Below are 16,188 nucleotides of genomic sequence, written 5' to 3' on the forward strand. Positions count from 1 at the left end.
AGTCCTCACCTGCTCCCTGGGCAATGTGGTTCTCCCTTACACCTATGCGAGTTTTCCCTGCCTGGCTCGCAGCTCCTGCAAACCTTGTATCCTCCATCAGCTCCTCCATCACGGCTCTACCTGTCTGAGCCCTGGCTCCGTGGTCCCCTGGGCTGGGAACTTGGCCAGCACCCCAGATGCCTTCCCTCTAAAAAAGAGAACCACAGGTGTGTAGATTTGCCTGCCAATTTGGTAGGGAAATGAGGCCTCCTGGATGCTGGGGACTGCAAATCAAGGCGGATAGGGTCCCCTGGCAGGGCTCCCCTCTCTGAAGCTCCCCTCATCTGGCTGGACCAAGACCTTCCTGCAGCAAGGGCCAGATCCAGTCCTTTTCAGAGTTTCAGCATCACTCAACACCAGGCGGAGGCAAAGAGCAGGGCCAGGGTGTTTGTCGAATGAATCGGCTGCCATTCTAAGGACGCGCCTCATCAGGGAGTGTGCCAAATGCTTTGCATGTGTTACCTCGTTTAAACCTCACAACAGCTCTAGGAGCTCAATGCTATTATTAGGCCCCATTCTACAGATGAGGAAACTGAGGCACAGAGAGGCTGGGTGATCCACGCACTGTCACATAGCCCCTCCCCCCCGACACACAGTGAACTGCCACAGCTTCCAGGAGCCCTGTCCCTTCCTCCCAGTGACCCTCTATCAGTGCAGGCGGCTTGGCCCTGCCTCTGTGGAAGCACACAGACAGCCCTCTCTCCGGTGGTGGTGGCGCCTCCCCGTGGGAGCTGTTCACCCTGGTTAATGCAACCTCTGTTCTGAAGCCATCTGGCTCGCCCCGTTCCATCTCCCACCCTCCAGTGCTCAGCCCATCCGAGCTCCCGTTCCCCAACCTCACCCCACAAACTCCAATCCCCTCCCTATCCAGGCCAACTCCCTCCAGAGTTGACAAGGCCCCATCAAGCTTGCCTTGTGTCCCTCTCCCCCAAATAATGGAAACACCTCTTCCAGCACGCTCTGCCTCAGGCTCAGAAGGCCTCCACCAGGGCCATTTTTGTGTGGCAAGAATGGTTAGGGCAGCTTCTCCAGTACCGAGAAAGATGCAGCGTGGCAATGCTTGCGCTAACCAGAGTGGGCCAGCCAAGCCTGCAGGATGAAATAGAACCCTGAAGGGGGAAGTGTTAGGTCAGTTGTAACGCCTGGAAAAATCAAGAGGTTTTTTTTTTTTTTTTTTTTTTTTTTTTTTTGGTCTTTTCTATGGCTGCACCCTCAGCGTATGGAAGGAAGTTCCCAGGCTAGGAGTCAAATCAGAGCTGTAGCTGCCGGCCTACACCACACCCACAGCAACGCCAGATCCGAGCCGCATCTGCAACCTACATCACAGCTCACGGCAATGCCAGATCCTTAACCCACTGAGAGAGGCCAGGGATCGAACCCACAACCTCATGGTTCCTAGTTGGATTCATTTCCACTGTGCCACGATGGGAACTCCTCAAGAGGTCTTTGAGCAGGGAAGCTCAAAAAAAATCTGGGAGTTCCTGTCATGGCTCAGTGGTACAGCGGTAATGAACTCAACAAGTATCCATGAGGATGCGGGTTTGATCCCCAGCCTCACTCAGTGGGTTGGGGATCTAGCATGAGCTGTGGTGTAGGTCACAGATGCGGCTCGGATCTGATGTTGCTGTGGCTGTGGCGTAGGGTGGCAGCTGCAGCTCCATTTGGACCCCTAGCCTGGGGACTTCCATATATCGTAGGTGTGGCCCTAAACAAAACAAAACAAAACAAAAAAAAAGCAGAACCTTTGCTGGCCTGGGGATCTAGAAAGAATGGCCACAGCCCCTTCTAGCTATGCCTCATGTCACTGATCCATTTCAGATCAGGCAGGGCAAGGCCCTTGGAGATCACCTCACTCATCCATTCCCTCGTGGTACAGGTGGGAAACTGCAGCCCAGAGAGGGCACAGACATGCCGAAGGGCACACAGCATGTCAGGGTAAGGTCTTCTCTGGGCTCCCGCGGGACTGTGGGATCCTCCTGCAGCAGGTCAGTGTCTCAGCCAGCTCTGGGGTCTGGGAGATGTGAAGCAGTGTGTGCGGCTGGTGCTTCATCAGAGGCCTCTCACCCTGCCCCACTCTGGGGAAACTGGACTAGGATGAGTCATTGGCTCTGTGTTCCCCGGGGTTTGCCCAGTGGCTGACCATGTGGCAGCCAGTTCACTGCCCAAATTTCCTCTTTTAAGTAAACAGCAGCCACTTCCTCCTGGGTTGGCCACTTCCTTCTTGTCACTGGGTTCCTGAGAGGCTCGAAGGGGCAGGGGATCACATGGACATGCATGCAAGACCCTCTGGCACCAAGCTCACCCGTGCCGGCCTCGGGAGAGGCACCACAGGACACTGACCTTTAATCTAAGGCACTTTGCAAGTGGCAAAACGTCAATAAGCCATTGAGGAAGGGTTCCAAGGAATTAGACGCCACCAGAGGCAGGCCCAGAATGTTCCTGCAGGAGGGCCTTGGGGCGGCGGGATCTGGCTAGGAAAGGGGAGGGGGACTAAAACTGCATTTGTTGAGCATTTTACAAACACTATAAAAATTGTCCAAATTGAAGATAGAGAGAGGTGCTAAGAAAGATGAGATAAAGTCCATGGTTTAACCCCCTTTAGCTTGAGGCCCTAGGAATGGGGGTGGGGAGGGGTGAGACAATGCAGAGCTTATTCAGGAAACACCCAGCATCCCGGAGTGGCCTGGAGGGAACTGGCAGGGAGGTGGGCCTGGAGGGTCCAGAGGGTACTGGGCTTGGTTCTGGATGCTCTATGGGGACTTAGAAGACTTGGGCTACTTCTGCTTGGCTCTGCCTGTGGGCAGAGATGCAGAGCCCTCCAGGGGCCCCTTCTGCAATGTCACCACCAGCTTTGAGGCCTCCACACTTTGCCCCTCTCATCATAGTCTCCCAGCTTGTGGCTGAGCAGCCTCCTCAGAGGGCCACTTCTGGGCCCGGCCAGAGCCAGGAAAGGCCAGCCAGGAGAGTTTGTTCCTTAGATACTGTAGGTCAGCCCTGGGTCTGCCAGCTTTCAAAGGCCCTAGGAAATGTATGTAGCCTAAGAAAAATATAGTGGCTCCAAAACCCAAGAAAAAGAGGAAAATCAAAATTAACAAATATTTCATGAAATGTCTACAAAGGGTAACATTGTGTCAACTTCATATCATCATAAAAATGATACTCCCTTTAGGGAATTTCCCTTGTGGCTCGGCAGGTTAAGAATCTGACTAGTATCCATGAGGATGCGTGTTCGATCCTTGTCCTCCCTCAGTGGGTTAAGGATCTGGCGTTGCTGTGAGCTGTGGTGTCGGTCTCAGATGCGGTCTGGATCCTGTGTTGCTGTGGCTGTGGTGTAGGCCAACAGCTGCAGCTCCAATTTGACCCCTAGCCTGGGAACTTTCATGTGCCACAGTTGCGGCCCTAAAAAAATAAATAAATAAAAAATAGAAAAAAAGGTCCTTCCCTTTTAAAACAATCTATAGGTTGGGCTTTTCTCACTCAGCCAGGATCCCCACCTAGACAAGATGATTGCCAAGACATTGTAGTCAAACATAAATTAAAATGAAACTCTCATAGTCAGATACCATCCAGAGCATAATGCCAGAAAATCCTTCAAACATTTTTAGAGAAAAAATTATGACCATGTTTACTATGGGATGTAGGGCATTTTAATATATTTGATAGGATGTGGGGTGTGGCCTCCATAAGGAGGAGGGCAGGGCCCTCGAGCATGTGACAATGACAGAGAGATTGGAAGTTCATGTGCAGGAAGGTCAGGTTTAAGGCCAGCCTGAGAAGCACAAGGAGGGACTGCAGATGTTTCTCGCCCAGTACTGTCTGCCGGCCCCGGCCAGCCAGGCCAAACCCTCATCGCAGAGCCAGGGCTTCACTCCTGGGCCTGTGAAGGATGCCTTCCAGGTGCCCAGCAGATCCCTGCCTCCACCGGATATGCCATGGGGCTTAGTTCTGTCCTCTGGGATGCCAGGCTCCGGCCACCCCCACTTTCACGAGACACACTGACAGAGCTGAGGACGGAGGTGGGCTGCGCCCTCCTCCCCTTTGGCCCTCTGCTCGCGCTGTGTACTGAAGACTCAGCTCTCCCAGCTCTTCCCCTTTCCATAGGATTTCCTGCTCACACCCTACACTGGCTGCCGCCCCCACTAGCAATTCATCGGCATCCGCTTGCCCGTGGGAAGGCCCAAATTAAACACGGTTCCCTCACTCCTGAGGGTGGTCCATCCAACTCCTGCAGTGCATTCTCTGGCCTCCCATGTGTGGGGGCTGCTAGAGCCCCTTTGCCCCTTTTCAGAATCTGTGCTAACTGTATAATAATAATAATAATAATAATAATAATAATAGGAGGAGGAGGAGGTGGTATGTATTGAGTGCTTCCTATGTGCCAGGCAGCATGTTAAACACTTTCCACATGATCTTGTAATCTTTACAAGAACAATGGGATGAGGTAGCTACTTGTATTATCCCCATTTTATGCATGAAGAGACTGAGGCTCAGCGAGGTAAAGGAACTTGCCCAAAGACACACTTCTGGTTAGTGGCAGAGTTAGGAGACAAATCCAGAGCCCAGCCCTTAACACGACGCTGTACTGCTCTCAAAGAGAACCTAACGGCACTAAGGCGGAGGCACTCTTGCTATGGTCACCCAGCCAGACCCTTGCCTGGCCGGGAAAGGGGTGGTCATGTGGCAGCTAACATAGGACCTGTAGCTGCCTGGCTGCCTAGGTGAGCCCTTGGGAGCTCACTCTTGAAGCCTGTCTCCAGTGAAGCAGACTAATTTGGTGTCCCTGTTCATCTCAGAGTGTAGGATTTTCCGCTTGTGTCTGTTAGCGTGTTTGTAAGAACATTCAAAATGGAGAAGGTGGGATGTTCTGATTTGGCTCTTTCACAAAGGTAGCTATAACCTTTTTTCTTTGAGTAAAATTTTGTATTCAACAGTTCCATCTCCTCATCCTATTCTGTTTTTTTTTTCTCCCCAGAGCTGCAGCTGAGGCCTATGCCATAGCCACCATAGGAATGCCAGATCAGAGTGGCATCTTCGACCTATGCCTCACCTTGTGGCAAGGCCCTATCTTTAAGCCACTGATCTATGGAGACCAGGGATGGAACCCGCAACCTCAAAGACTCTATGTCAGGCTCTTAACCTGCTGAGCCATCTCCTTATCCTCTTACTTTGCTTTATTGTGAAACAATAGTATTTGCCTCTTGCAGTTCTTGTGTGAGTTCAAATGTGTTAATACATAAAGCACTGGTAAGTGATAAGTGCTATTTAATTGGTAATCATTTTTAATAACTTCATCACAGCATATATACAACATAGCTTATATTTATCTGTCTTTTTATGAATTATCTCTCTGTCTTATCAGACTATTATCTCCATGATTGGAGAAATGATTGGCGTGTTCACTGCTGTATCCTCCAGGGTGTGGAACTGTACCTGGCACACAGTAAATATTTAATTCAGCAAACAACTGAGTTCTGGAGAGGTGCGAAATGCTTTGTCTTTCATTTATGCATTCTATAAATATTTACTGAGCATCCCCTCAGCGCCAAGCAATAGGCTTTCCCATTTTTGCAATGTAAGCCTGCCAATGTGGCAGCGCAGAGATTTAAAAACTACGTTTTAAAGTAATTTACCTAGATTGAAATACAGTTTTAAGGGGATACTGGATGGGTTTTGAGAAATTCATGCTCCCGTGTAACCCACACTCTCACAAAGAAATAGAGCACCCGCAGTGAGGTGCTTTGAAAACCACATTACACGAAGGCCCAGATGGCACGGCTGACCTTCCAGGACCTGGCCTCTGGGGAGCTCGAAGGGGCAACCCCGGTAGGGGCTGGAGCTCCCGGGGGCGGGCGGGGGCGGGACTACAAGTCCCAGGCTGCTTTGCGCTCCCGCAAGTCGTGAGGAGTGGCTGGGCTGAGGGGAGGGGGCGCAGCGGCGGCGGCGCGGAGGCGCTGGGGGCCGGGGCGCCGGCGGTTGGCGCGCGGGCTGGCAATGCCGGGGCCCGGGACCCGGGCGGAGGAGGGCAGCGGCGGCGGCGAGGGCGCGGCCCCGGGAGCCACGGCGGAGCCTGGGGTAGGGCCCGGGCGGGAGCCAGCGCGGCTGTGCGGCTACCTGCAGAAGCTGTCCGGCAAGGGCCCGCTGCGCGGCTACCGCAGTCGCTGGTTCGTGTTCGACTCGCGCCGCTGCTACCTCTACTACTTCAAGAGCCCGCAGGACGCTCTGCCGCTCGGTCACCTGGATATTGCGGACGCCTGCTTTAGCTACACCGGCCCCGACGAGGCGGCCGAGCCCGGCGCCGAGCCGCCCGCGCACTTCCAGGTGCACAGCGCGGGAGCCGTCACGGTGCTCAAGGTGGGACTTCTCGCCCCGCACCTGCCTCCCGGGGAGCCGCCCATACGCCCTTCCGCCGCTCCTCCTGCTTAACCTCCTTGCTCAGCCTAGCTCCTCTGTCCATTGGGATTTCTGCATCCACCCTCCTTTCTCTGGAGCCCGTCTGCTTTCCTTTCCCCATTTCTTCCTTAGACTCTGTCCGTGTCCTCACCTCGAGCCCTTTCCTGGGTTTAGGTCAGAGTGGCTGGGGGCTACTCAGTCCCCTGACCCGTTATCTCCCTCTGCGCCTTCCCTCGGGCCCTTCTCTGTCCCTCCCCCCACCCCCATCCTGTGGATGTCCTGAGTAACCCTCCCAGTTATTCATGACTGTAGGCATCTTGCCCTTGGGTAAGTTATTAACCTGTCTGTGCTTCAGCTACCTCTTCTGTAAAATGGGTCTAACAATAGTATCTACTGCGTGGGGGTGTTGGGATTGCATGAAATATACTCTATCGGCGGGTAAATGTTTCTGCTTTCAGTGCTGTGGACAGTCAGAGATGTCAGGGCCCTTAGAGATAACCTACTGCAGTCCCCTCCAGAGTAGGCAGGGATGCTCCAGCTAAGGTCTTGCAGCCAGTAAGTGGCAGAGCCCATTTGCTTGCTCCCTATTTTGGTTGGCAGAGGTGGGAAAGATTTGCTTCAGCCAATTCTGCCTTGCCCATTTGAGGCTTCCTTAATCTTCTGGCAGAGAAAACATCATGGGACTAGAGTCAGGAGCCTTGGTCCTGGTGCCGAGAAGGCTCCTCTGTGCCTGGGGGGCGGGGGGGGGCATCATCTTCTAGGGGCCCTCCTGGGTGTCTGGGCCCTGGCCTGGAGCCTGGTCTCTCTGCCAGCCCTGCTCCCTGCTGGTTCCTGTGAGCCTCCGCCCTCACTCCTCTTTCTCGCTTCTCTTCCGTATTGCAAGCTGGGCTTTCTCCAGAGCAGCTGGGCTGGGCTGGGCTGGGATGTGTGAAGACTCTGCAAAGCTGGCCAAGTGGAGAGCAGAGTGGGCTGTGCCTAGCACCCTTGGCCTTGTAAGCACAGGGCTGTTCCCAGGATCTCTAAAGCCAGCAGCAGTTGGAGCTGCTCCTCGAGGTCGTTCTTAGAGCTTTGTCAACTCAGCTCTTGCCATTTCAAGTGGATTCTGATTCCCGTATTCTTTTAGGCTCCTCCATCCCTTCCTTAAGTGGGTGCAGACAGTCTGTTTCTCCAAAGGAAGCCAAGCAGAATTGCAGTCCAGCTCGTACTTACTTAGAAAGCAATCGTGTAAACTTAGGAATGATCCCAGTTAGTACACAGCGACTGTTGCCAAAGAAAGGCTTGTCCTAACTGTACACATGGACTGTCCTTGGGTACAGCTGAATTTCCTGTGTAATTGTTTGTTAAAAAAGAAAACAGAGCATCCTGTTTCAGGTTTTCTCAGATGATTTTGGAGCTCTCTATCAGGTTTTTTCATTAGATTTTTTTTTTTTTTTTGAAAAATAGAAGTATCTACATAAGCAGGGCTGCAGGATGCAGTGTCAGGAGTTTAGCTTTAGAGTTGGATGGACTTGAACTTGCAGCCTGAATCTGCAAGTTACAGATGTTGAGCAAGTTACACCACCTCTCTGTCTTAATTTCTTCTTCGGTCTAGTGGGAATCTTACCTTCCTCATTGGTTAGTTTTGAGAATTCTGGGAAATATTATGGAAAATGGCTGACCCAGAATGGGTACTACCTGGCAGCCATATGAAACAAGTAGTGTCTTTGGTCAATTATCTAATGCATTCATACCATGGAATATTATGCAGTAGTGAACATAAGGGAGTGAGAGCCTTGGTGTCACCGTGGATAACATTCCTAAAATTGAGAAAGAAAAACTAAGTTACAGAGTGATTGCATATAGAATGGTACCATTTATATGAAGATTAAGAAGACCATGCCAATGTGTATGCTGCATGGGTGGTGGGAAGGCTGTGTGGGGGTGAGGGGCCCTGGATTCAGGATGGTGGTTCCCACTTGGAAAGAGAGGGGAATGTAAAGTGGGACTGTGTGTCCAGGGGCTTCCAGTGTCTTTGCGGTATTTTATTTCTAGGACTGGATGGTAGGGACGCCCATGTGGGTTGTGTTATTCTATCCGTCCTTATGTTCAGAATATTTCCTTAGGAAAAAAGAAAAGGGAAATCTATCCTCATATGGGTTAACTGACTATGGAATATTTTGGTCTGTAATGTTGAATTAGTCACAGAATAAGACAGTGCCGAGTCCAAGGGTCTGCTTTATAAAAACAATGGAAAAGGAAACACAGGCAAAACTTTTAAAAAGAAGGGAGCAGTCAGAATGAAGGGTTTCCAAGTAGGGGTGTATTTAAAGGATGAGTTTAGTGTATGGTGATTCCTTCTGAACAGTGGAAGGAAAAATTTTTATGGTGGTAAAAGTAAAAATTAGCAATGTATCTTCCTTCTCATTTTTCAGATCCAAAAACTGATTCCCATAAACTTTATTTATTTATTTTTATTTTTTTTTGTCTTTTTTCCATTTCCTGGGCCGCTTCCATGGCATATGGAGGTTCCCAGGCTAGGGGTCAAATTAGAGCCGCAGCTGCTGGTCTACGCCATGGCCACAGCAACACAGGATCCGAGCCACATCTGCAACCTACACCACAGCTCACGGCAACACCGGATCCTTAACCCACTGAGCAAGGCCAGGGATTGAACCCGCAACCTCATGGTTCCTGGTCGGATTCATTAACCACTGAGCCACGACGGACGGGAACTCCTCCCATAAACTTTAATGCTTCCCTTGAGGGCTGCTCAGCTGTGGGGTAGACCCTGATTTCCAGGGGGGATTGTAGGTTAGTGAGGATTAAGCCCTGCTCAAGCTCCAGCTAGTTGTATATACTTTTATACATATCATTTCTTTTGATGGGTTAAAAAGAAAAGAAAAAAAATCAGCAATTTGCTTATTCTATTATCATATGGTTCTTATTTTAAAGTGACTTTCTGCCTTCTCTGGAGAAGCTGTGGTTTTGTTGAACTTTTCCAAAATGTTTTACTGCTTGAGTCTTAATGAAAGCCGATATTGGAATTTCTTGGTAAACTTCTCTAGTCCTAAACTCAGGGATGTGGTCCAGTGCCTTATTTTACAGATGAGGGAATAGAGGCCAGAGAGAGGATATGATTTGTCTGAGATCATGAAGGTAGACTCAGACCCTCTGATAGTAGAGACTCCAGGAACAAAATGTTGACTCCAGTGGCCAAAATGTTGAGTATCTAATTCTCCTAACTGTTTTGACAAGTCTCCCTTTTTTGACTTTGGATTTCAGTGGTTTTGGATTAGATAAGATGTTGTGGTTTTTTGGGGTTTTTTTTTGTCTTTTTGCCATTTCTTGGGCTGCTCTCTCGGCATATGGAGATTCCCAGGCTAGGGGTCCAGTTGGAGCCATAGCCCTGGCCTTTGCCAGAGCCACAGCAACACGGAATCCGAGTGCATCTGCGACCTACACTACAGCTCACAGCAATGCCGGATCCTTAACACACTGAGCAAGGCTAGGGATCGAACGTGCAACCTCATGGTTCCTAGTCGGATTCGTTAACCACTGAGCCACGATGTGAACTCTGTGGTTTTCTCTTATTGCATTTGATTTCTATCATGCAGAAAGAAAGCACCAGGGACATTTTGCCTACTGATTCTTGTCTTTTTTTTCTTTCTTTTTAGGGCCACATCTACGGCACATGGAGATTCCCAGGCTAGAGGTCTATTGGAGCTGTAGCCACCGGCCCTACAACACAGCAACACAAGACATGAGCCACATCTGCGACCCACATAACAGCTCACAGCAATGCCGGATCCCTAACCCACTGAGCCAGGCCAGGGATCGAACCTGCACCCCCATGGATGCTAGTCAGGTTCGTTGACCGCTGAGCCACGACAGGAACTCCTGCCTGCTGATTCTTTACCAGGAGTTATGGTACCTGTTACTAGACATTTGGAAACTGCCACATCAGGCAGATGGGTACAGGGTGTGGTGTGTGTGTGTGTAGGGGTGCTGGCTGCTTCTCTCTGAGCTTTAGTGGGTTCTGAGGCACAGGGGGCGGTTCTGGGTGAGCTGGCCCTTAGGGAAGAAGAGCATGTGACTGACTGGAGGGAAAGCTTGAATGAGCCTGTGCTGCCAGATCTCCACAGTCTTGGGGCAAGGACTGTCATCAGACCATCAGCAGATGAGCCCCTCTCCCTCCACTCCTTTTCCTGAAGGCATGTGGTGCTCAAACGGACATGTGTGTTGGTTTCCGAGTCACACCATAACTGAATAATCATGCATCCCTGTTCTTAACCCACTTTTGTGGGAAGGGCGCACATTCTCTGGTGTTGAAACTGCTCTCAGCTTAATGACAACCATTTGTTAGCTTGGGTAATCATAGCATGTTCTGTACAAAATAGATGTGGTGAACCAGCCTTCTTGGCTAAATGGCTCTGCTAAGCTATTCTTCCCTGGGGCGTCTGCTCAGGGGTCTTGAAGTCTTTTTTAAATCTTTTCGAGGCATCACTTATCATGGGTTTGTCCTAGCTTCCTAATGCGTAAGTTCCTTAAAGCAGGCACAGTCTCATGTGTGATATCACAGTGGCTTTCTGTCCACCCCTGCCTGTCGCACAGTCCTCACTGCAGTATCGTCTCCACCCTGTTTCCTGCTCAAGAGAAGCCCCAAGGACTGCAGTTTGTATCCTCACCTCCCAGAACCGCGCCTGCGCAAAGGAGGTGCCCACCCCAGGTGGACATTTGTTGAATGAGTGAGTAGAAGGTGGTTACCCACTAAGCATTGGTTTTGGTGTAAGCTCCAACCCTTTAGAAGTGATCAGCCAGACTTCTCAAATGTATTAAATGACATTCTCACCACATGTCCTGGAGGTGGCTGCCATTCAGTGAATGCCCACTAAATGTAACAGGCCACCAGGGATCCCAAAGAGGGATTAGTGTCTGCCCTTAATTCTCAGGTCTCTTGTATTTCATGTTCACAGTCTAGACTCTGAGGGCACTGCTGTAGCAGTGAGCGAATGTTTTATGCAAAAGGTCACTTAATAAAGATTTTAGGTCTTGTACCCATGCCAGCTCTGTAACTTCTTTACTCTGCTGTGGTAGTACAGAAATTATAGAATGAATGTCACTGTGTTCCCATAATTTTTGTTCATGGACTCTGAAATTGAAATTTCATTTTATTTTCACGTGTCACAAAATGTTGTTCTTCTGATTTTTTTTTTTTTTTTCCAACCATCTGAAAGTGTAAAGACCATTTTTGGCTCAGGGCTATGTATGCAAACATAGGCAGTAGGCTGGATGTGGCCTTCGGGTGGGGCTGCAGTTCACTGACTCTGGGGTTTGAGGAACGGCCTGAGCACTTCTCACTCATTCATTCACACACTCATTCTGGGTGCTTAGGCACTGGGGACACAGACTGAATAAGAGGAACACAGTTCATGTCCTTGGGAAGCTTTCTGTGTAGCCTAGAGGCAGACATTTCAAAAAAACCAATACTAACCAGTGCTGTGAACTTTAAAAGAAAAGAGATGGGGAGTTCCTGTTGTGGCGCAGCAGAAACAAATCTGACTAGGGACCTTGAGATTGCAGGTTCGATCCCTGGCCTCGCTCAGTGGGTTCAGGATCCGGCGTTGCTGTGAGCTGTGGTGTAGGTTGCAGACGTGGCTCGGATCTGGTGTTGCTGTGGCTGTGGCGTAGGCCGGCAGCTACAGCTCTAATTAGACTCCTCGCCTGGGAACCTCCATGTGCTGCAGGTGCGGCCCTAAAAAGACAAAAAAAAAAAAAAAAAAAAAAAGGAAAAGAAAAGAGATGGGATGTATTTATATCAGGTCATCCTGATCTAGATTGGAGGGCTGGACTTTCTGAGGAAGTGACCTTGGAGCTGAGGTGTGAAGGACACTTTGGTGTTGACTGGAGGAATGGAGAGGAAATGCAGGAGCAGAGCCCTTAGGCGTGTGGGGGACTCAAGGTGTGCTGGGGGACTGGGGCCTTTGGAAGGGGAGGGCTTTGGGCCCCAGCTGTAGGAATCAGTGAAGAATTTTCAGCAGGGTTTAACAAATAGTTGGGTTTTGTTTTTTTTTTTCCCCTCCCAAACTGATGATTGGGTTATGTCCGGTATTTTCATCTAATTCTGTTGGAGGATTGTCTTGTCCTGTGTATTCAGAGTTGAAATATTAATATATTCTGCAATGGCAAACAGGTTTTAAAGTAGATAATGCAGAATTGAAGATCTCATGGTCCATTGCTTCTTTAGCACCACTGTCTCTAAGCCGGGGCTGCCGTAGTGCCCTGTGAAGCTGGCCCGGGGGCTGTGTGACCTTGGTCTGCCCGCCCGCTCTGCTGGGTGGACTGCCTTTCCTGAAGCGTTCTCATGGCCACTTTTCCTGGTTTCTCCTGTCCCACTTGCTTTGCTGTGTGCACATTGCCAGTTTCCTTCCCCTTTGGTGCGAACTGTTGCTTGAGAAATGGAGGGGTCAGAGGCATTAAGGGTTGAGACGTGAATCCCAGCTGTCCTATCTCACTGAGGCCTCTGGGGGTGGACAGGTCTCCTTCTTCAGGTACCTTCGCCCATCAGCCTCTGAGTTACAGCCATCCCATCTCTGGGCAGAACAAAATATAGATAATAACCCTCCCTCCAAAGAAAGAAAAGAACCCTGTTATTGTAGAAGTGACTTTCCAACTGGGGGAGTGGAAGGGGTTTGGATTAGGAATTTTCAGTTCTTTAGAGGTTTATGTCATAGGGTCTTAATGACATTTGAGTGGCTGTTTAGCTACGTCCTAGCAGGCCCAGTCCTCTGTGGATTTTGTTTGCTTTCACAGAACGAATGCAACATTGGACCATGAATTAAGAAGCAGTGATGCTTCTAACTCGTGTTCTGCTAAATACTCTACCTGGAGAATGCGGTGAAGTGAACACACTGGGCACTTGTACGTGCGAGGCCCTGAGGGGCAGGAGGCCGAGATGGTCCCTGGAGAGGCTGCAGGTTTCACAATCACGCAATAGACAGAAGTTCACCAACAGCACAGGAAACCCTTGACCTGTGAGATTCAGGATGCTGTTGCTCCCTAAATTGAATCTAGCCCTCTCCTTGTTTTTGAGCGTCTGATGCTATGCCCTACTAGAGCATAAGCTCCATGAGGGCAGAGTTTTCTGTGTGGTTCACCAGTTCAGCCTCAACGCTTAGGGGAGTGTCACGCACGGATGTGATGTTCAGTATATACAGGCTGACCACTTCAGACCCTCGTGTCCTCTTAGGGTGAATGTTATGTTCTTGTGGCACAGTCACAAGGAGATCCGTGGTGTCCATTGCTTCTTCCTTTAGCAAATATTTTTTGAGCATCCGCCATGTTGTAAGCATTATACTTTTTTCTGCAGTAAATATAGCAGTGAAAACTTTCCACTCATTTAAGAAACTACAGTGCTAAGACTTTAAAAATAGATTAGCACCTGAGAGCTTTAAAAAAAAAAAAAAACTTTTGTAGTATTCAGCGTTGGGAATAAATATCAAATGTCAGCAAGTATTTGGATTCTGAGGGAGGTCTGGCCTCTTTCCATAGTAAATAAAGAGGGGGCGGGGAATCCTACATGTAAGTACTGATTTGGATATTGCCCAGAGCCAGAAATCTGTGGTTCGCATGATGATCTCTGTGGGCATGAAATTGGAGAGATCTGTAGAACTGATGACCGGGAAAGAGGCGGGGGAGTTGGTTAGCTTTGGGTATAGCTGTGTAGCTGTTCAAAGAATTTGTTCCTTTTGGATCAGCAAGAAGTGTTCCCTTTGGATGGGACTCAAGCGTCTTTTCGTGCGTGTGCCTGCTTGGCCATTTGCTTCACTTTCTCAGATTGTGTGGGAGACCAGGAATCTAGGGGAGAAGGGGAGGGTCAGGGGCTGGGATCCTTTGGCCTCCTCTCTGGCCCTTTCCAGGGCCAGCCCTACTGGAAAGAGCAGACTTCCCTTGAGCAGTCTGCCCTCAGGCAAGCGCTTGTCTAAGTGTTGGATGGCAGCAGGCCTGGTGGTGGGCTGGAAGCAGACAGGCCAGTGTTATCAGAGATGTTGATCTTGGATTTTAGGAATTATTTCTAGGCAGCGAGCCCAGTTTTCATTTCCTGTTCCAGCCCTGTGATGTCCCAGGGAAGACTAGGCTTGCAGAGAGGGGGCCAGCCAGCCAGCCTTTCATCTAACAGTCTTGGTTGAGCAAGGGCCTGATGGGCATCTAGCGGGAGTCAGGTGTTGCCTCTGGCCTCAGGGAGCTTGTCCTGTCCTGTTCTGGGGTGTCTGACAGTGTTCATAGGGCACTGACATCAAGTGTCTCTATGAGGTGGAGGAAGTCACTGGGTGTGTTTGTTCCCAGGGTCATTATCTCTGAGTTAGAACTGAAGAGGTCCTCACATCAGCCCGCCCTGCCGCCTGCGTGACTCAGAGAGAAACCGAGTCCCACAGCTAGTTAGCAGCAACTCTGGCACCAAAGCCTCCTCCAGATGCCCAAGTGATATTTCGCTATTTTTAAATCCAGCAGTTTGATGCTGTTTGCGTCATGTTTCCATCTTAATCCATTGGTAGGAAATTAGGCTTATTCTGTTTTTAATTGTTGTATACAGATACTAAAATTGTACATTTACCTTTGGTGCTGCAGCATAGATGTAAGATTTTAGTCACGTAAAAATTGGAAATTAACAGGCTACGTGATCAACTTCTGGTGGATGTTGATTGGTAGTAGACACTGGTGCTGCTTCCCTGTTGAGGAGCCTTCTCCTTGGAGGTGTGGAGAGGAAAACTGGGCCTGTGTGTGCTTTCTCTTGCTGCTCTGGAAGCCACGCCCTCCAGCCTCCCAAGTGAACCCCTTTTTTAAGCTTCCCGGTTTACACAGCTCTCTCACGTATACTGTCCCAGGAGTATCATGCTGATGAGGTTTACTTTCGTTTCTGTCCTTTAAAGGGAAGCCCCTCCTTGAGAATTGTGGTTCTCAAATTTATCGCAAGGAAGGCGCCTCCTGGGGTCCTGTTAAAGTGCAGGTTGTGGGGAGATCCTGCTTGGTCAGTAGGCCAGGGCGGACCTCGGGAATCTGCATCCTTGTGCATCATCCTGACCCTTGTGCTGCAGGCCTCTGTGGCCCTCTCTCTGAGAAACACTGCTGTCCTCCAGATCGTGAATGACTGTTCTCTTTGTGAAGTAAAGACTGGCCCTGTTGAAGGATGGTTTTCTAAGTGGACTAGAAATAACTAGACTGCGTGGGTGGAGACCAGTCGAGCGCTGTGAGCCCTTTATCCTTAGGTTGACACTGTGGTTTGTGTCTGCTAGCTTCTTTGCCTTCTGAGTTTCTATGCTCCAGAGCAATGGTTTGGGGCCTGTGAGGTTTCTGTCTCCTGTGCTGATCCCTTAGTCACTGGTACTCCACCATGCACCAGAATTCCTCCAGGGCCATTCAGTAGGGAGCTCCTGGAGGGCAATGGTGTCCGCCTGGCATCCTTACAGGAGTGTCATCTGGGAGAGAGAGTTTTAATGATTACCACCACCAAATAGCTGGCAAGGGCTTTTAGAGCCCCTGCCTTTTCACCCAGAGGGGTGAATAACCGAATGATGTAGAACCATCTGACGGTTTTCTGAGATACCAGTTCTATCTTAAAAGATGTTAGAAATCAACGTGCTCCCCCTCCCGTCCTGTAAATTCACCAAAAGTTTGGCAGATTTCCAGTGCCAGGCTCCCAGGTGCCCCCTAATCTCCGATGGGCGGAGCCTGGGAATCTGCCCCTCCCAAACCCCAGTTCTTAACACTGCGTATTCAGTCAGC

General features: G+C 49.9%; 1 protein-coding gene across 3 annotated transcripts in view; it reads left to right on the top strand.

Moving 5' to 3' along the window:
• Positions 5,994-16,188, top strand: part of TBC1D2B (TBC1 domain family member 2B) — an 87,908-nt gene continuing 77,713 nt past the window's right edge. The window contains exon 1 of one of the 3 annotated variants that reach the window (XM_021098841.1): positions 5,994-6,390. In XM_021098841.1, coding sequence (XP_020954500.1) covers positions 6,031-6,390 — 360 coding nt within the window. In that variant the 5' untranslated portion in view covers positions 5,994-6,030. The remainder of the gene's footprint in view (positions 6,391-16,188) is intronic. The other 2 variants (XM_021098840.1, XM_021098842.1) reach the window with 2 other exon arrangements.

The sequence above is a fragment of the Sus scrofa genome, chromosome 7 (genome assembly GCF_000003025.6).
Source record: "Sus scrofa isolate TJ Tabasco breed Duroc chromosome 7, Sscrofa11.1, whole genome shotgun sequence".
NCBI lineage: Eukaryota > Metazoa > Chordata > Mammalia > Artiodactyla > Suidae > Sus > Sus scrofa.